This window comes from Oncorhynchus mykiss, chromosome 1, assembly GCF_013265735.2.
Source record: "Oncorhynchus mykiss isolate Arlee chromosome 1, USDA_OmykA_1.1, whole genome shotgun sequence".
Lineage (NCBI taxonomy): Eukaryota > Metazoa > Chordata > Actinopteri > Salmoniformes > Salmonidae > Oncorhynchus > Oncorhynchus mykiss.
This window is the reverse complement of record NC_048565.1, coordinates 4,123,355-4,144,359: the sequence shown is the minus strand read 5'-3', so window position 1 is coordinate 4,144,359 and position 21,005 is coordinate 4,123,355. Positions and strand designations below refer to the sequence as shown.

At 45.8% G+C, this 21,005-nt stretch overlaps 1 protein-coding gene across 2 annotated transcripts in view; it reads left to right on the top strand.

The window, feature by feature from the left end:
• Positions 1–15,954, top strand: part of LOC110524778 (receptor like tyrosine kinase) — a 128,624-nt gene extending 112,670 nt beyond the window's left edge. For both annotated transcript variants that reach the window (XM_036982788.1, XM_036982740.1), the window contains 5 exons: positions 2,384–2,516; positions 5,887–5,996; positions 8,635–8,794; positions 10,298–10,434; positions 14,191–15,954. In XM_036982788.1, the coding sequence (XP_036838683.1) occupies positions 2,384–2,516; positions 5,887–5,996; positions 8,635–8,794; positions 10,298–10,434; positions 14,191–14,302 (652 nt within the window). In that variant the 3' untranslated portion in view covers positions 14,303–15,954. The remainder of the gene's footprint in view (positions 1–2,383; positions 2,517–5,886; positions 5,997–8,634; positions 8,795–10,297; positions 10,435–14,190) is intronic.
• Positions 15,955–21,005: the final 5,051 nt, after the last annotated feature.

Below are 21,005 nucleotides of genomic sequence, written 5' to 3'. Positions count from 1 at the left end.
CATCAATGTCTTAACAGTGCGATTTGCCAAGGCAGGATACTCTGAGCGCAGCCCCAGATTTTAAATAAACATTTCACAGAACCGCCTGTAGCGATTTCGATGAGGCTCTCTTGTTCAGATATCGGTAAGTGGACTGGAGGCAGGGCATGAAAGGGATAACGAATCCTGTTGTTTGTGTCATCCGTTTCGGGAAAGTACCTGGGTAATTGCGCACCCAACTCACTCAGGTGCTTCGCTTTATCATATTTGACATTGTCCGTAAGCTTGAGTTAATTTGCACACATAAAAAAATCATACAATGATGGAAAGACCGGTGTGTTGTCCTTAATTAATGTAGACAGAGAAGAGCTCCAACTTCTTAATCATAGTCTCAATTTTGTCCCGCACATTGAATATAGCCCCTAGCTTCCTTGTTTGTTTATTTTGACATGTCATGCAGTCCATACCTTACAGGAAGTCAGTGTCCGTACCTTACAGGAAGTCAGTGTGTTATGCAATGATTCCACTGTCTGTCAGCTGTCTGCTCAGCAATGACTGTCATCATCCCACACATTCATTCTAATGCTATGGTCATAACAACCAACTTTCCCCTGTACTGGAAATGACCTTAGACCCTGGGTTCCTGCTAGATTTCTCCACACTGAAGATGACATTATTATAAAACAGATTGTTTGGATCCTGGATACTGATTGGTTGAATTTAATATAATTTATTTGGGTAAAAAAAATATATATATATATATATATAATTTGTTTTAATACATTTTTTTATTTTTCATTAAAACACTTGTTTCCAACGTGGTCTTCAAACAGCATTCTAGCCGTGCCGATACAGTTTACCGTGGCTGAAAGGTAAACAACATAGCTTCTTTGAATTAGGCGCTACCATGGAAACCTGACGAGAGGGTCATAGGCTTCCCCGTACTGTATCGTCACTCTTAGGTTGTTCCTCGTTCTGTGAAAAACCGCCGTCTGCCGGTCTGCTATGACTGGAACATGTCAAAGGAAAGACAAAGACACACACACACACACACACACACACACACACACACACACACGCACACACACACACACTTCCCACAATGCAGCAGCACACAGAAATAGAATGAAAATAAAAAGGGCTTGGAACCTCTAATCCTGGCAATTTGACTGGTAAAACCCAAAGCTCATTGGCTGCCTGGTATTGTGATGCAATAATGTCCACGGTAATGTAGAATGTTAGTTTAAATGATGTTAACTAATGTGACCCGTGTAATGGAACGTATTGTTTCTAATGTCTGTTGTAGTGTTTCACGATATACTGCAATATCACAAAATGTCACGATGCTTATGATCATTTTAGTATACCGTAGTACAGTTTATATGATAGTATCGACTTTTTCAGCCCTACCCATCTAAAGAACCCGCTGGCGCCTGCTATAATGATTATAAAGTCAGTTTTGTTGATGCGTTCAGTTGAATTTAAGCAACTGCCACTAGTCTCTTTGATGAGCAGATCCACTTCACAATCATGCACATATCAGGTGTGGCAGCTGTAAACAGCCATCTGCATCCCCTACCAGCCCCCGACTCACCTGCTTCTCTTTTCGGCCCCTACCACTCATCTGCTTCTCTCTTCGTCCCCTACCAGCCCCCGACTCACCTGCTTCTCTCTGCGTCCCCTACCAGCCCCCCACTCACCTGCTTCTCTCTGCATCCCCTACCACCCCCCCACTCACCTGCTTCTCTTTTCGTCCCCTACCACTCATCTGCTTCTCTCTTCGTCCCCTACCAGCCCCCGACTCACCTGCTTCTCTCTGCGTCCCCTACCAGCCCCCCACTCACCTGCTTCTCTCTGCATCCCCTACCACCCCCCCACTCACCTGCTTCTCTCTTCGTCCCCTACCACTCATCTGCTTCTCTCTTCATCCCCTACCAGCCCCCGACTCACCTGCTTCTCTCTGCTTCTCTCTGCGTCCCCTACCAGCCCCCCACTCACCTGCTTCTCTCTGCGTCCCCTACCAGCCCCCCACTCACCTGCTTCTCTCTGCGTCCCCTACCAGCCCCCCACTCACCTGCTTCTCTCTGCGTCCCCTACCAGCCCCCCACTCACCTGCTTCTCTCTGCGTCCCCTACCAGCCCCCCACTCACCTGCTTCTCTCTGCGTCCCCTACCAGCCCCCCACTCACGTGTCATTTTAGTAGTGTGTTATCTTGCCCCCCCCCCCCCCCCCCCCAGAAACACCTGGATCCGTGTCATTGTAGTAGTGTTTTATCTTGCTCTTCCTCTTCTATTATCAGTCACCATTGAATTCTGCTAGATAGACTAGTTGATATGTGCAGTATTTTCCCTCCCTGTCTCTCCTACCTATTTCCTATTAACCTCCCAGTTGTCCTGTCCTCCAGGAACCTGCTCCCCATCTGTCATGTGTGTACAGAGGAAGGAGAGAAGCCTATGGTATTACTGCCCTATATGGACTGGGGTAACCTCAAACTGTTCCTGAGACAGTGCAAGCTGGCCGAGGCCAACAACCCACAGGTGAGCCCCGAACCCTGGCTCCGGCCTACTGTCATCCTACCGTCGTCCTGTCACTGTACTGCCGTAGTACTGCTGTCGTACTACAGTCATCCCACCATTGTCCTACTATTGTACTACAGTCATCCCGCCAGTGTTAACGCAGACCAGTAGTTAGGCACCAATTGACGCCAACCAATACCCAGGTCTAAAAGTGTAAATGTAGTGTGTTAATGTAGTGCGTTAGTGTAGTGTGTATTAAGCTGAAGTACAGGGGTAGAGACCGTTTCCCATGAGGAGACAATCACCCCATTTGTGCTTGGTAACTCCAGGGGTCCTTTTAATCCTTTAGCACAGGTGTCCTCTGACATGCCTGTAATGTAAATCCAACCGATCAATCAGCCTTGAGTATGACACACACACACACACACACACACGTGTTCGTCTTTCAAACCGGGAGACGGAAGCTTTGATTTAAGGCGCAGCAACGAAAACATACCGAATCATTTTCAATCACAAGTTAAAGCTTCCTAGTCCTGGTCTGCTGTTAATGTACACACCGCTAGGCTAAGCTACAGTAGTTAGTCCTGGTCTGCTGTTAATGTACACACCGCTAGGCTAAGCTACAGTAGTTAGTCCTGGTCTGCTGTTAATGTACACACCGCTATGCTAAGCTTCAGTATTTAGTCCTGACCTGTTGTTAATGTACACACCGCTAGGCTAAGCTACAGTAGTTAGTCCTGGTCTGCTGTTAATATACACACCGCTAGGCTAAGCTACAGTAGTTAGTCCTGACCTGCTGTTAATGTACACACCGCTAGGCTAAGCTACAGTAGTTAGTCCTGGTCTGTTGTTAATGTACACACCGCTAGGCTAAGCTACAGTATTTAGTCCTGGTCTGCTGTTAATGTACACACCGCTAGGCTAAGCTACAGTAGTTAGTCCTGGTCTGCTGTTAATGTACACACCGCTAGGCTAAGCTACAGTAGTTAGTCCTGGTCTGCTGTTAATGTACACACCGCTAGGCTAAGCTACAGTAGTTAGTCCTGGTCTGCTGTTAATGTACACACCGCTAGGCTAAGATACAGTAGTTAGTCCTGGTCTGTTGTTAATGTACACACCGCTAGACTAAGCTACAGTAGTTAGTCCTGACCTGCTGTTAATGTACACACCGCTATGCTAAGCTTCAGTATTTAGTCCTGGTCTGTTGTTAATGTACACACCGCTAGGCTAAGCTTCAGTATTTAGTCCTGGTCTGTTGTTAATGTACACACCGCTAGGCTAAGCTTCAGTATTTAGTCCTGGTCTGTTGTTAATATACACACCGCTAGGCTAAGCTACGTCTCAACTCCGATGTCAAGCCACCCAGGCTAATCAGACGGATAGTAGGATGGTCGTGAAGCAGACTGTTTCCTCTTGTCTCACTACACATTGTGCGTCCCCATAGACAACCTATCTGTAGGAGGGGTGGTTTATTCTCTGTAGGGGTGGTTTATTCTCTGTAGGGGTGGTGGTTTATTCTCTGTAGGAGTGGTGGTTTATTCTCTGTAGGGGTGGTTTATTCTCTGTAGGAGTGGTGGTTTATTCTCTGTAGGAGTGGTGGTTTATTCTCTGTAGGGGTGGTTTAATCTCTGTAGGGGTGGTTTATTCTCTATAGGGGTGGTTTATTCTCTATATGGGTGGTTTATTCTCTGTAGGGGTGGTTTATTCTCTATAGGGGTGGTTTATTCTCTGTAGGGGGGGTGGTTTATTCTCTGTAGGAGTGGTGGTTTATTCTCTGTAAGGGTGGTTTAATCTCTGTAGGGGTGGTTTAATCTCTGTAGGGGTGGTTTATTCTCTGTAGGAGTGGTGGTTTATTCTCTGTAGGAGTGGTGGTTTATTCTCTGTAAGGGTGGTTTAATCTCTGTAGGGGTGGTTTAATCTCTGTAGGAGTGGTGGTTTATTCTCTGTAGGGGTGGTTTATTCTCTGTAGGGGTGGTTTATTATCTGTAGGGGTGGTTTATTCTCTATAGGGGTGGTTTATTCTCTGTAGGGGTGGTTTATTCTCTGTAGGGGTGGTTTAATCTCTGTAGGAGGGGTGGTTTATTCTCTGTAGGGGTGGTTTATTCTCTGTAGATGTGGTTTATTCTCTGCAGGGGTGGTTTATTCTCTGTAGGAGTGGTGGTTTAATCTCTGTAGGGGTGGTTTAATCTCTGTAGGGGTGGTTTATTCTCTATAGGGGTGGTTTATTCTCTGTAGGGGTGGTTTATTCTCTATAGGGGTGGTTTATTCTCTGTAGGGGTGGTTTAATCTCTGTAGGAGGGGTGGTTTATTCTCTGTAGGGGTGGTTTATTCTCTATAGGGGTGGTTTATTCTCTGTAGGGGTGGTTTAATCTCTGTAGGAGGGGTGGTTTATTCTCTGTAGGGGTGGTGGTTTATTCTCTGTAGATGTGGTTTATTCTCTGCAGGGGTGGTTTATTCTCTGTAGGGGTGGTGGTTTAATCTCTGTAGGGGGGGTGGTTTATTCTCTGTAGGAGTGGTGGTTTAATCTCTGTAGGGGTGGTTTATTCTCTATAGGGGTGGTTTATTCTCTGTAGGGGTGGTGGTTTATTCTCTGTAGGAGTGGTGGTTTAATCTCTGTAGGGGTGGTTTATTCTCTATAGGGGTGGTTTAATCTCTGTAGGAGTGGTGGTTTAATCTCTGTAGGGGTGGTTTATTCTCTATAGGGGTGGTTTAATCTCTGTAGGAGTGGTGGTTTATTCTCTATAGGGGTGGTTTATTCTCTATAGGGGTGGTTTATTCTCTGTAGGGGTGGTTTATTCTCTGTAGGGGTGGTTTATTCTCTGTAGGGGTGGTTTAATCTCTGTAGGAGTGGTGGTTTATTCTCTGTAGGGGTGGTTTATTCTCTGTAGGGGTGGTTTATTCTCTGTAGGGGTGGTTTAATCTCTGTCGGGGTGGTTTATTCTCTGTAGGGGTGGTTTATTTTCTGTAGGGGTGGTTTAATCTCTGTAGGAGTGGAATTGTAATGATTTAAAAGCTCACCAACCAGGCTAGTCCTCTGAATATCCACTTTTGGGCCTCTCTCTTGCTCTCTCTCTCTGTCTCTGACTTTCTCTCTCTCTTTCTCTCTCATCCATATATTTATATGTACATATTCTCATTCACCCCTTTAGATTTGTGTGTATTAGGTAGTTGTTGGGGAATTGTTAGATTACTTGTTAGATATTACTGCACTGTTAGAACTAGAAGCACAAGCATTTTGCTACACTCGCATTAACATCTGCTAACCATGTGTATGTGACAAATACAATTTGATTTGTCTTTCTCTCGGTGTCTCTTGCTCTCCATCTATCGGTGTGTGTGTGTGTGTATAATATATATGGAAATGTGCTTATTTTCTCTCCTCCCTCTCTAGGCCATCTCCCAGCAGGACTTAGTCCACATGGCGATACAGATAGCATGCGGGATGAGCTACCTGTCCAGAAGAGAGGTCATCCACAAAGACCTGGCCTCCAGGAACTGTGTGTGAGTATCTCATGACGGCCCTTCTCGTGCTAATATACCATTTTTTTTAAAAACCTACAGAAAGTGTTGAGTATCAACTATTGTTGTATTGAGTGTTGATGGATTTGTATATTCTGCGAAGAGTTCTACCCCAAAGTTTTGTTTAATTTAGGTCCATTTATTCATTATCATCATTGATACAAATATGAAAATTGCGTTCCTGGCTCTAGATCAATAAGACACATACCATTTATACAGTGCCAGTCAGAAGTTTGGACACGGCTACTCATTCAAGGGTTCTTCTATTGTTTTTACTATTTTCTACATTGTAGAATAATAGTGAAGACATCACAACTATGAAATAAAACATATGGAATCACGTAGTAACCAGAAAAGTGTTAAACCAATCCAAATATAGTTTAGATTCTTCAAAGTTGCCACCCTTTGCCTTGATGACAGCTTTGCACTCTCTTGGCATTCTCTCAACCAGCTTCACCTGGAATGCTTTTCCAACAGTCTTGAAGTAGTTCCCACATATGCTGAGCATTTGTTGGCTGCTTTCCTTCACTCTGCGGTCCAACTCATCACAAACCATCTCAATTGGGTTGATGTCGGGTGGTTGTGGCGGCCAGGTCATCTGATGCAATACGCCATCCAATCTCCTTCTTGGTCAAATAGCCCTTACATAGACTGGAGGTGTGTTGAGTCATTGTCCTGTTAAAAAACAAATGATAGTCCCATTAAGCGCAAACCTGATGGGATGGTGTATCGCTGCAGAATGATGTGGTAGCCATGCTGGTTAATTGTGCCTTGAATTCTAAATAAATCACCAACAGTGTCACCAGCAAAGCACCATCACACCTCTTCCTCCATGCTTCACGGTGGGAACCACACATGCAGAGATAATCCGTTCACTTACTCTGCGTCTCACAAAGACAAGGTGGTTGGAACCAAGCATCTCAAATTTGGACTCATCAGACCAAAGGACAGATTTCCTCCAGTCTAATGTCCATTGCTCGTGTTTCTTGGCCCAAGCAAGTCTCTTCTTCTTATTGGTGTCCTTTAGTAGTGGTTTCTTTGCAGCAATTCGACCATGAAGGCCTGATTCACACAGTCTCCTCTCAACAGTTGATGTTGAGATGTGTCTGTAACTTGAACTCTGTGAAGCATTTATTTGGTCTGCAATTTCTGAGGCTGGTAACTCTAATGAACTCATCCTCTGCAGCAGAGGTAACTCTGGGTCTTCCTTTCCTGTGGCGGTCCTCATAAGAGCCAGTTTCATCATAATGCTTGATGGTTTTTGAGACTGCACTTGAAGAAACTTTAAAATTCTTGAAAGTCAAAGAAGACTCGAGGCTGTAATCACTGCCAAAGGTTCTTCAACAAAGTACAGAGTGAAGGGTCTGAATACTTATGTAAATGTGATATTTCAGTTTGAATGCACTCTATCTACCTCAAATACATAGTGCCTCTGCACATTGATCTGGTACTCCCTGTATATAGCTCCACATTGATCTGGTACTCCATGTATATAGCTCCACATTGATCTGGAACTTCCTGTATATAGCTCCACATTGATATGATACTCCCTGTATATAGATCCACATTGATCTGGTACTTCCTGTATATAGCTCCACATTGATCTGGTACTGGTACTTCCTGTATATAGATCCACATTGATCTGGTACTTCCTGTATATAGCTCCACATTGATCTGGTACTTCCTGTATATAGCTCCACATTGATCTGGTACTTCCTGTATATAGCTCCACATTGATCTGGTACTGGTACTTCCTGTATATAGATCCACATTGATCTGGTACTTCCTGTATATAGCTCCACATTGATCTGGTACTGCCTGTATATAGATCCACATTGATCTGGTACTCCCTGTATATAGCTCCACATTGATCTGGTACTCCCTGTATATAGATCCACATTGATCTGGTACTTCCTGTATATAGCTCCACATTGATCTGGTACTTCCTGTATATAGCTCCACATTGATCTGGTACTTCCTGTATATAGCTCCACATTGATCTGGTACTGGTACTCCCTGTATATAGCTCCACATTGATCTGGTACTTCCTGTATATAGCTCCACATTGATCTGGTACTTCCTGTATATAGCTCCACATTGACTTGGTACTGGTACTTCCTGTATATAGCTCCACATTGACTTGGTACTGGTACTCCCTGTATATAGCTCCACATTGATCTGGTACTCCCTGTATATAGATCCACATTGATCTGGTACTGGTACTTCCTGTATATAGCTCCACATTGACTTGGTACTGGTACTTCCTGTATATAGCTCCACATTGACTTGGTACTGGTACTTCCTGTATATAGCTCCACATTGACTTGGTACTGGTACTCCCTGTATATAGCTCCACATTGATCTGGTACTCCCTGTATATAGATCCACATTGATCTGGTACTCCCTGTATATAGATCCACATTGATCTGGTACTTCCTGTATATAGCTCCATTCTTGCGTATTTTATTTCATTCCTCTTGTTACAATATAATTATTTTGTTACTCTACATCGCAGGGAAGGTCTCAAAGCATTTCACAGTGAAGTCTACAACCCATTGTATTCGTGTCATATAAAGTCTATTGTAGAAGGTTAACCTTGTTCTTCCCTCCTCCCTGGTAGTATTGACGACAGCATGCAGGTGAAGATCTGTGACAACGCCCTGTCCAGAGACCTGTTCCCTATGGACTACCACTGTCTGGGAGACAACGAGAACAGACCAGTCCGCTGGATGGCCCTGGAGAGCCTGCTCAACCATGACTTCTCTAGTGCTAGTGATGTGGTGAGAACACACACACACACACACACACACGCAGCTACTGTAGACAGTCAGAAAGCTCCTGTAGACAGTCAGGAAGCTACTGTAGACAGTCAGGAAGCTACTGTAGACAGTCAGGAAGCTACTGTAGACAGTCAGGAAGCTACTGTAGACATTCAGGAAGCTACTGTAGACAGTCAGGAAGCTACTGTAGACAGTCAGGAAACTACTGTAGACAGTCAGGAAGCTACTGTAGACAGTCAGCAAACTACTGTAGACAGTCAGGAAGCTACTGTAGACAGTCAGGAAGCTATTGTAGACAGTCAGCAAGCTACTGTAGACAGTCAGCAAGCTACTGTAGACAGTCAGCAAGCTACTGTAGACAGTCAGCAAGCTACTGTAGACAGTCAGGAAGCTACTGTAGACAGTCAGGAAGCTACTGTAGACAGTCAGCAAACTACTGTAGACAGTCAGGAAGCTAGCTCAGGTTTCATGGGATTCTACATTTATAGAATGAGTCAGACACACACACACACACACTCACACACAGTCACGTCACAATGACTCTCAAGTGCTGAGTCACACAGTGAAGATAACACCTCAGACTTTCTCCTAAATCTTTCATTGATGTCAGAGGGATATTTTTTCACAGAGCGTGTGTCTCAAGTCTGTCTACCTCTCCCAATGAGCTTCTGGTTGAACTCCCGTTGTTTTATGGTCTTTGTAGAACACTGGCCAATCTTCTGAAGATGACTGATGAATGAATCGGTGACTTGGTTCCAAAACCATAATTATGTTTATAATGATTGCCGTTCATATTTATACTCTACTGGACTAGTCTTCTCGTGTTCTGTTGTTTGGAAATGGCTTAAAAGCTGAAGTTCGATTGATTCAGTATGTTGAGAGTTGTAGCCAGTAGCTACAACTACAGGTTCTGATGTCTTCCTGTTTCCAAGCACTGCAGTGTCTAGAGGGAGACGGCCCTTATCAAAAACTTTTAACAGCAACGTTTTCTGAAGTTGGTGTGCATTTTTCCGGCTATATTTCCTTGCTTTGTGTCAGTGGAATGCTTTTGTTCAAACCGTTGGTGCTGTGCTGTGCAGGCTGGACAGAACATGACTTTCCTTTGACACTGATCTCACACCGAGACACCTTGACCCTAACATAACGCATTGCTTTAACACAATACCACCTGATTATAATCATATGTATTGCAGATACTTTGTGGGTTTTTTTTTCCAGCTGTCTCCGAGTCCTAGTTTGTGTTCGTCTGCCTACATGTGTAGCTAATGTTGCACAGAAACAATGGTCAGTAGAGCTGGCACACAATACATATACGACTTACTGTATGTGTCATCCTGTCTTGTTGGTCATATGGATGACTGTCCATCCCAAATTAAAAGAAATACTAGAACGAGAAAAACCCCTCAGACATACATTCTGGTCATTTTTATTTCTATAGTCTGTGGTCTGACCTATAACCTCTGAGCTTGTTGTCTAACCTCTGACCTTGTCCCTGTTCCTCAGTGGGCGTTTGGTGTGACCCTGTGGGAGTTGATGACCTTGGGACAGACCCCCTACATCGACATCGACCCCTTCGAGATGGCAGCCTATCTGAAGGATGGATACAGAATAGCACAGCCAATCAACTGTCCCGATGAACTGTAAGTAAAACAGCTGGGGCCAATCAACTGTCCCGATTTAACTGAAACACAACGGGTTGACTGTAGGTTGACTGTAGGAACCCTCCACAGGGTTGACTGTAGGTTGACTGTAGGAACCCTCCAGATGGTTGACTGTGGGAACCCTCCACAGGATTGACTGTAGGAACCCTCCACAGGGTTGACTGTAGGTTGACTGTAGGTTGACTGTAGGAACCCTCCAGATGGTTGACTGTGGGAACCCTCCAGATGGTTGACTGTAGGAGCCCTCCAGATGGTTGACTGTAGGAACCCTCCAGATGGTTGACTGTGGGAACCCTCCAGATGGTTGTAGGAACCTTCCAGATGGTTGACTGTGGGAACCCTCCAGATGGTTGACTGTAGGAACCCTCCAGATGGTTGACTGTGGGAACCCTCCAGAGGGTTGACTGTGGGGACCCTCCTAAGGGTTGACTGTGGGAACCCTCCAGAGGGTTGACTGTGGGAACCCTCCAGAGGGTTGACTGTAGGAACCCTCCAGAGGGTTGACTGTAGGAACCCTCCAGAGGGTTGACTGTAGGAACCCTCCAGAGGGTTGACTGTAGGAACCCTCCAGAGGGTTGACTGTGGGAACCCTCCAGAGGGTTGACTGTGGGAACCCTCCAGAGGGTTGACTGTGGGAACCCTCCAGAGGGTTGACTGTGGGAACCCTCCAGAGGGTTGACTGTGGGAACCCTCCAGAGGGTTGACTGTGGAAACCCTCCAGAGGGTTGACTGTGGGAACCCCCCAGAGGGTTGACTGTGGGAACCCCCCAGAGGGTTGACTGTGGGAACCCCCCAGAGGGTTGACTGTGGGAACCCTCCAGAGGGTTGACTGTGGGAACCCTCCAGAGGGTTGACTGTGGGAACCCTCCAGAGGGTTGACTGTGGGAACCCTCCAGAGGGTTGACTGTGGGAAACCTCCAGAGGGTTGACTGTGGGAACCCTCCAGAGGGTTGACTGTGGGAACCCTCCAGAGGGTTGACTGTGGGAACCCTCCAGAGGGTTGACTGTGGGAACCCTCCAGAGGGTTGACTGTGGGAACCCTCCAGAGGGTTGACTGTGGGAAACCTCCAGAGGGTTGACTGTGGGAACCCTCCAGAGGGTTGACTGTGGGAACCCTCCAGAGGGTTGACTGTGGGAACCCTCCAGATGGACACACAAGGAGTCTCTGTTTCCATGTTTTATGGACCGTTACAGCCCAGCAGCAGCCAGTCGTCCATCTATCAACATCATTCATTACTGAGTCTTACCCTGACCTTGTGGTTCCTGCCATGCATTCCAAATTCCACCCTATAGCCGATGAAGTGCACTACGTAGTGTCAAACACAATGATCTGTAGGGCATAGGGGGCCATTTGGAACGAACGGAAGGAACCACAAAGGGTCAGGGCTCAACCAGCGCCCTAATTAGGGAATAGTGTGGCATTTGGGATACCGCCTGTGGCCGTTTTCCGTTTATTGTCCCCATGACAAACCTATATGATTTACAGTTGGATGAGCGGCCACCAGCAGAGGAGATGTTGTAAACCTATATGATTTACAGTTGGATGAGCGGCCGCCAGCAGAGGAGATGTTGTAAACCTATATGATTTACAGTTGGATGAGCGGCCGCCAGCAGAGGAGATGTTGTAAACCTATATGATTTACAGTTGGATGTGCGGCCGCCAGCAGAGGAGATGTTGTAAACCTATATGATTTACAGTTGGATGAGCGGCCACCAGCAGAGGAGATGTTGTAAACCTATATGATTTACAGTTGGATGAGTGGCCACCAGCAGAGGAGATGTTGTAACGACGGTTATCGAGGGAGCTGAACATACTTCAGAAACAGTGTTGAATTGGATCTTTCCACCAAAATAGAGAAGAATAGACCTTGAGGGATGCAGGTATGATGGTATGGTAACCCGTGGTACTGCCCCAATGATGGTATGGTAACCCGTGGTACTGCCCCAATGATGGTATGGTAACCCGTGGTACTGCCCCAATGATGGTATGGTAACCCGTGGTACTGCACCAATGATAGTATGGTAACCCGTGGTACTGCCCCAATGATAGTATGGTAACCCGTGGTACTGCACCAATGATAGTATGGTAACCCGTGGTACTGCACCAATGATAGTATGGTAACCCGTGGTACTGCACCAATGATAGTATGGTAACCCGTGGTACTGCCCCAATGATAGTATGGTAACCCGTGGTACTGCACCAATGATAGTATGGTAACCCGTGGTACTGCACCAATGATAGTATGGTAACCCGTGGTACTGCCCCAATGATAGTATGGTAACCCGTGGTACTGCACCAATGATAGTATGGTAACCCGTGGTACTGCACCAATGATAGTATGGTAACCCGTGGTACTGCCCCAATGACAGTATGGTAACCCTTGGTACTGCACCAATGATAGTATGGTAACCCGTGGTACTGCCCCAATGATAGTATGGTGTATTGTGTTGGTACTGCACCAATGACGGTATGGTAACCTGTGGTACTGCCCCAATGAGGGTATGGTAACCTGTGGTACTGCACCAATGACGGTATGGTGTATTGTGTTGGTACTGCACCAATGACGGTATGGTAACCTGTGGTACTGCACCAATGACGGTATGGTAACCTGTGGTACTGCACCAATGACGGTATGGTAACCTGTGGTACTGCCCCAATGATGGTATGGTAACCCGTGGTACTGCCCCAATGATGGTATGGTAACCCGTGGTACTGCCCCAATGATGGTATGGTAACCCGTGGTACTGCCCCAATGACGGTATGGTAACCCGTGGTACTGCCCCAATGATGGTATGGTAACCCGTGGTACTGCCCCAATGATGGTATGGTAACCCGTGGTACTGCCCCAATGACGGTATGGTAACCCGTGGTACTGCCCCAATGATGGTATGGTAACCCGTGGTACTGCCCCAATGACGGTATGGTAACCCGTGGTACTGCCCCAATGACGGTATGGTAACCCGTGGTACTGCCCCAATGACGGTATGGTAACCCGTGGTACTGCCCCAATGATGGTATGGTAACCCGTGGTACTGCCCCAATGACGGTATGGTAACCCGTGGTACTGCCCCAATGATGGTATGGTAACCCGTGGTACTGCCCCAATGACGGTATGGTAACCCGTGGTACTGCCCCAATGATGGTATGGTAACCCGTGGTACTGCCCCAATGACGGTATGGTAACCCGTGGTACTGCCCCAATGACGGTATGGTAACCCGTGGTACTGCCCCAATGACGGTATGGTAACCCGTGGTACTGCCCCAATGACGGTATGGTAACCCGTGGTACTGCCCCAATGACGGTATGGTAACCCGTGGTACTGCCCCAATGATGGTATGGTAACCCGTGGTACTGCCCCAATGACGGTATGGTAACCCGTGGTACTGCCCCAATGACGGTATGGTAACCCGTGGTACTGCCCCAATGACGGTATGGTAACCCGTGGTACTGCCCCAATGACGGTATGGTAACCCGTGGTACTGCCCCAATGATAGTATGGTAGTGAGTGTCCTTGGGACTGTGAGCCTTAAATTCCCAAATATTGTTATGTGATCAGCAGATTTTGAAAACATTGTTTGTACATGTTGTGCTATTTAGATCGTTTTGAAGTCCTTCTGGGTTTCGATTCAACATAAACTGTGCGATGAGCTGGTCTAAATGGCTTGTGTGAGTGCCCTTGCTGACCTAGCTAGTTCTCTGTTTTTTCTCTCTCTCTCTCTCGTTCTCTCTGTAGGTTTGCGGTGATGGCGTGTTGCTGGGCCCTTGATCCAGAGGAGAGGCCTAAGTTCCAGCAGCTGGTCCAGTGTCTGACGGAGTTCCATGCAGCGTTGGGGGCATACGTGTAAAATCTAGCCCCAGGCTTCTGTACGGACCAGGCCCGAAGGACCAGCAGGCCCAGGAGTTACTGAACCATGAGGAATACATTTACAAACCTTGTGCCTTATTAAAAAGAAAGAACAGACTTTCATCATCATGACAATGTTTTGTAAAGTATAGATTATTATTTTTTGTATGTAGTTGAATCACATTTCCGTTGTGTCGTCAAAGTGGAAGTAATTGGTATTTCTGGGATGTGTGGAGGCTTCAAGCTGTTCTCTCAGCCAAGTACCAAGGATTCTCTTTCTGAGGTCGTCATATTTCCCAGCATGCATCGCAAGAATAGACCTATACCCTCACTATGAAAAAGAACCCCACAAGGACGTCACTGCACACATCACTCTTTTGGTAAAAAAATGTGCCAACAAGTCGTCGCCGCTATTTTCCTAACGACTACGCTCTGAGGACCTGTTTTTAAAGACACACCATGCTAATATGTTGTTTTTTAGAGAATTAGAGATGTTCATTTGTGGTTGTAGATCTGTTTTCAGTGAGAGGATGACAAAGACACCAGATTAAGCTTTAATGTACAGTACAGTGGTAGGGTACCAAAGTGGACAGAGGGTTTGCTTCTCAAATTGTACCCTAGTCCCCTACATTGGCCTCCACATAGACCTCTGGTCTAATGTGGTGCACTATATATTGTCTGTGTACTATAGAGATGCTTGTTTCTTTCTGTCATGGCGTGGTAAACTCAAGGTAGGTACGGAAGGCTTTCTCGGGGGGATCGACGCGGTCAGTCGCCAAGGCCTAAGCAGATCTAATCTGTGGATAATGACTTGTGTTGTTTGTCCCTTGTCTCGTCTGTTCGTGAAGGACCCTACTGAACATTTGTACTACACACATTAGTTTCCCTCTTCCTTGGGAGACATGCCAATGGAGCGGCTGGCGTAGCCGACGACACTGATCTCCTCAGCATCAGTTCAGGGTGCCTGCTACAGGCCTGCGGCGGTACACTACATACCGCTAATGGATTTCGGAGATGTATGCTAATGGTTGCTGTTATCCACCATCGTTCTCCTTTTGGATGTTCATGATCACAACCGTCAATTCCAATCTCACAAATATCTGAGGAAGGAATATCTAACAAGGTTTTGATCATCATCATCATCATCATTATTATTGTTATTCTTCCTTGTTTTTGACTTTGACGGTTCTGTCAGAACAAAACCCAGGTTGCCCAAACACACGCTGTTTTGAGAATGAGAAAATTTGAATTTATACTAGAACACTAATAATCACTGTGAAAATCAGAATAACTGCAAATCTGGCAACTACATTGCCAAACCCTGGCAACATTATGGCCAAGCTCTGGTCCAAGGCGTGACGTGTTGCTTGTTCATGCTGAGCCCTTTGACCAGAGCAATATCACACCAACCTGGCAACATTATGGCCAAGCTCTGGTCCAAGGCGTTATGTGCTGCTTGTTCATGCTGAGCCCTTTGACCAGAGCAATATCACACCAACCTGGCAACGTCATGGCCTAATCTTATTTTCACATCCAAAAATCTGCCTGATTTGTCTTCAAGATCACTGCATGTTAAATTAAAGGGTGTTCATTCTGTCAACTGAAATTCAAATTAAACTGGGACCCTTGAAAATAAACAGGCTTTTAATTTTTCTTATTCGTGTGGTCTGTTTTGATATGTAGTTTGACTCGTTTTATTTCAAAGACTGGTTCATCTTCACTTTTATAGCCCATAGAGCTCTGGTACGAAGTAGTTCACTATAATGTATTATAATGTATCATGTATTCTCCAAGATCGCATAGCAGTTCAGACGTCTTTTGTCCTCGTCTTGTCGTGTCCTGTATACATATATATATTTACAACTTTTTTCACATACATTTTATTTTTATTTTCCATCAACTCATCTTCTAAACACTCTCCTGCAACCAGCCTCACCAATTTATATTTATAAAAAAGTATTATTTACCTCAGATCTGTAATCCTCCAAGAAGCTAGCCAGAAACTCCAAGAAGCTAGCCAGAAACTAGCCAGTAGCTAGCCAGGAGCTAGCCCAGAAGCTAATCCAGAAGCTAATCAGAAGCTAGTTAGCTTCTTTACTGGCAAATCGTTAGTATTCAGCTAACCACGGTTTGTGGTCATCAGCTATCCTTTAGCTCGAAAATCTATCGAAAATCTATCGCCAGTTTTGTACGGCGCAGCGCGGCTCGGAACGGAACATACCGGACCAATTTTTCTCTCCATGTCCCTGGATTTCAACTGCTCTCTGGACATTCATACCCGGATCTCACAGCTAGCTAGCTGCTATCCGTGTGACAGTCGGCTTTCATCGATTCCGGAGCAAACATCGATTGTTCCGGTGCTAGCCAGCTCCGTCAATCACTCCTGAGTTCCATCATTCACTCCTGGGCTGCAGTCACCTATCCGGACCCGTTTCACTGCCTACGCGGAGCCCCACCGGGCCTTCACAACTGGACTGCCGACGTTATCTACCTGAATGAGATCCGGCTGGCTCCTCTGTCGCGACGTTACCTGAACGCCCATCTGCGGCCCGCTAACCGTTAGCTGTCTTACCGGCTGCTATCTGAATAGACAATCGGACAATTTATTTATTTTTATTATTATTATGTTTTCTTCTCGGGCCTCTATAACTATATCTATTGTTCTTATTTTTGTTGTTGTTGTGTGATTTGGATTAATCCCCTCTACCACACGGAACCCCACTAATCTACTGACCGAACGCAAGAGGTGGCTAACAACAGACTCCATCCTATGCTAGCTTGCTACCGGTTGGCCTGGCTAGCTGTCTAAATCGCCGTGACCCTCAACCAACCTCTCCACTCACTGGACCCTTTTGATCACTCGACTAAGCATGCCTCTCCTTAATGTCAATATGTCTTGTCCATTGCTGTTCTGGTTAGTGTTTATTGGCTTATTTCACTGTAGAGCCTCTAGTCCTGCTCACTATACCTTATCCAACCTATTAGTTCCACCACCCACACATGCAATGACATCTCCTGGTTTCAATGATGTTTCTAGAGACAATATCTCTCTCTTCATCACTCAATACCTAGGTTTACCTCCACTGTATTCACATCCTACCTTACCTTTGTCTGTACATTATACCTTGATGCTATTTTATCGCCCCCAGAAACCTCCTTTTACTCTCTGTTCCAGACGTTCTAGACGACCAATTCTTATTGCTTTTAGCCGCACCCTTATTCTACTCCTCCTATGTTCCTCTGGCGATGTAGAGGTGAATCCAGGCCCTGCAGTGCCTAGCTCCACTCCTATTCCCCAGGCGCTCTCTTTTGACGACTTCTGTAACCGTAATAGCCTTGGTTTCATGCATGTTAACATTAGAAGCCTCCTCCCTAAGTTTGTTCTATTCACTGCTTTAGCACACTCTGCCAACCCGGATGTTCTAGCTGTGTCTGAATCCTGGCTTAGGAAGACCACCAAAAATTCAGACATTTTAATTCCAAACTACAACATTTTCAGACAAGATAGAACTGCCAAAGGGGGCGGTGTTGCAATCTACTGCAAAGATAGCCTGCAGAGTTCTGTCCTACTATCCAGGTCTGTACCCAAACAATTTGAACTTCTACTTTTAAAAATCCACCTCTCTAAAAACAAGTCTCTCACCGTTGCCGCCTGCTATAGACCACCCTCTGCCCCCAGCTGTGCTCTGGACACCATATGTGAACTGATTGCCCCCCATCTATCTTCAGAGCTCGTGCTGCTAGGCGACCTAAACTGGAACATGCTTAACACCCCAGCCATCCTACAATCTAAACTTGATGCCCTCAATCTCACACAAATTATCAATGAACCTACCAGGTACCTCCCCAAAGCCTTAAACACGGGCACCCTCATAGATATCATCCTAACCAACTTCCCCTCTAAATACACCTCTGCTGTCTTCAACCAAGATCTCAGCGATCACTGCCTCATTGCCTGCATCCGTAATGGGTCAGCGGTCAAACGACCTCCTCTCATCACTGTAAAACGCTCCCTGAAACACTTCAGCGAGCAGGCCTTTCTAATCGACCTGGCCGGGGTATCCTGGAAGGATATTGACCTCATCCCGTCAGTAGAGGATGCCTGGATATTTAAAAAAAAAAGCCTTCCTAACCATCTTAAATAAACATGCCCCATTCAAGAAATTTAGAACCAGGAACAGATATAGCCCTTGGTTCTCCCCAGACCTGACTGCCCTTAACCAACACAAAAACATCCTATGGCGTTCTGCATTAGCATCGAACAGCCCCCGTGATATGCAGCTGTTCAGGGAAGCTAGAAACCATTATACACAGGCAGTTAGAAAAGCCAAGGCTAGCTTTTTCAAGCAGAAATTTGCTTCTTGCAACACTAACTCAAAAAAGTTCTGGGACACTGTAAAGTCCATGGAGAATAAGAACACCTCCTCCCGGCTGCCCACTGCACTGAAGATAGGAAACACTGTCACCACTGATAAATCCACCATAATTGAAAATTTCAATAAGCATTTTTCTACTGCTGGCCATGCTTTCCACCTGGCTACTCCTACCCCTGTCAACAGCACTGCACCCCCAACAGCAACTCGCCCAAGCCTTCCCCATTTCTCCTTCTCCCAAATCCATTCAGCTGATGTTCTGAAAGAGCTGCAAAATCTGGACCCCTACAAATCAGCCGGGCTAGACAATCTGGACCCTTTCTTTCTAAAATTATCTGCCAAAATTGTTGCCACCCCTATTACAAGCCTGTTCAACCTCTCTTTCGTGTCGTCTGAGATTCCCAAAGATTGGAAAGCAGCTGCGGTCATCCCCCTCTTCAAAGGGGGGGACACTCTTGACCCAAACTGCTACAGACCTATATCTATCCTACCATGCCTTTCTAAGGTCTTCGAAAGCCAAGTCAACAAACAGATTACCGACCATTTTGAATCTCACCATACCTTCTCTGCTATGCAATCTGGTTTCAGAGCTGGTCATGGGTGCACCTCAGCCACGCTCAAGGTCCTAAACGATATCTTAACCGCCATCGATAAGAAACATTACTGTGCAGCCGTATTCATTGATCTGGCCAAGGCTTTCGACTCTGTCAATCACCACATCCTCATCGGCAGACTCAACAGCCTTGGTTTCTCAAATGATTGCCTCGCCTGGTTCACCAACTACTTCTCTGATAGAGTTCAGTGTGTCAAATCGGAGGGTCTGTTGTCCGGACCTCTGGCAGTCTCTATGGGGGTGCCACAGGGTTCAATTCTTGGACCGACTCTCTTCTCTGTATACATCAATGAGGTCGCTCTTGCTGCTGGTGAGTCTCTGATCCACCTCTACGCAGACGACACCATTCTGTATACTTCCGGCCCTTCTTTGGACACTGTGTTAACAACCCTCCAGGCAAGCTTCAATGCCATACAACTCTCCTTCCGTGGCCTCCAATTGCTCTTAAATACAAGTAAAACTAAATGCATGCTCTTCATCCGATCGCTACCTGCACCTACCCGCCTGTCCAACATCACTACTCTGGACGGCTCTGACTTAGAATACGTGGACAACTACAAATACTTAGGTGTCTGGTTAGACTGTAAACTCTCCTTCCAGACCCATATTAAACATCTCCAATCCAAAGTTAAATCTAGAATTGGCTTCCTATTTCGCAACAAAGCATCCTTCACTCATGCTGCCAAACATACCCTTGTAAAACTGACCATCCTACCAATCCTCGACTTTGGCGATGTAATTTACAAAATAGCCTCCAATACCCTACTCAACAAATTGGATGCAGTCTATCACAGTGCAATCCGTTTTGTCACCAAAGCCCCATATACTACCCACCATTGCGACCTGTACGCTCTCGTTGGCTGGCCCTCGCTTCATACTCGTCGCCAAACCCACTGGCTCCATGTCATCTACAAGACCCTGCTAGGTAAAGTCCCCCCTTATCTCAGCTCGCTGGTCACCATAGCATCTCCCACCTGTAGCACACGCTCCAGCAGGTATATCTCTCTAGTCACCCCCAAAACCAATTCTTTCTTTGGCCGCCTCTCTTTCCAGTTCTCTGCTGCCAATGACTGGAACGAACTACAAAAATCTCTGAAACTGGAAACACTTATCTCCCTCACTAGCTTTAAGCACCAACTGTCAGAGCAGCTCACAGATTACTGCACCTGTACATAGCCCACCTATAATTTAGCCCTATCAACTACCTCTTTCCCAACTGTATTTAATTTATTTATTTATTTTGCTCCTTTGCACCCCATTATTTTTATTTCTACTTTGCACATTCTTCCATTGCAAAACTACCATTCCAGTGTTTTACTTGCTATATTGTATTTACCTTGCCACCAAGGCCTTTTTTGCCTTTACCTCCCTTCTCACCTCATTTGCTCACATTGTATATAGACTTGTTTATACTTTATTATTGACTGTATGTTTGTTTTACTCCATGTGTAACTCTGTGTTGTTGTATCTGTCGAACTGCTTTGCTTTATCTTGGCCAGGTCGCAATTGTAAATGAGAACTTGTTCTCAACTTGCCTACCTGGTTAAATAAAGGTAAAATAAATAAATAAATAAAAATAAGGGCCCGATTCAGACGTCGATGCCTTACCTACGCACTTCTCAGTCGTTGATATTCAGACTTACCTTATGGAGGTGTGTAAATGGGCTTTGCGGGGCCCTGGTTCCCTTGCGCGATGAATAGATTTTATTCAACTGTTG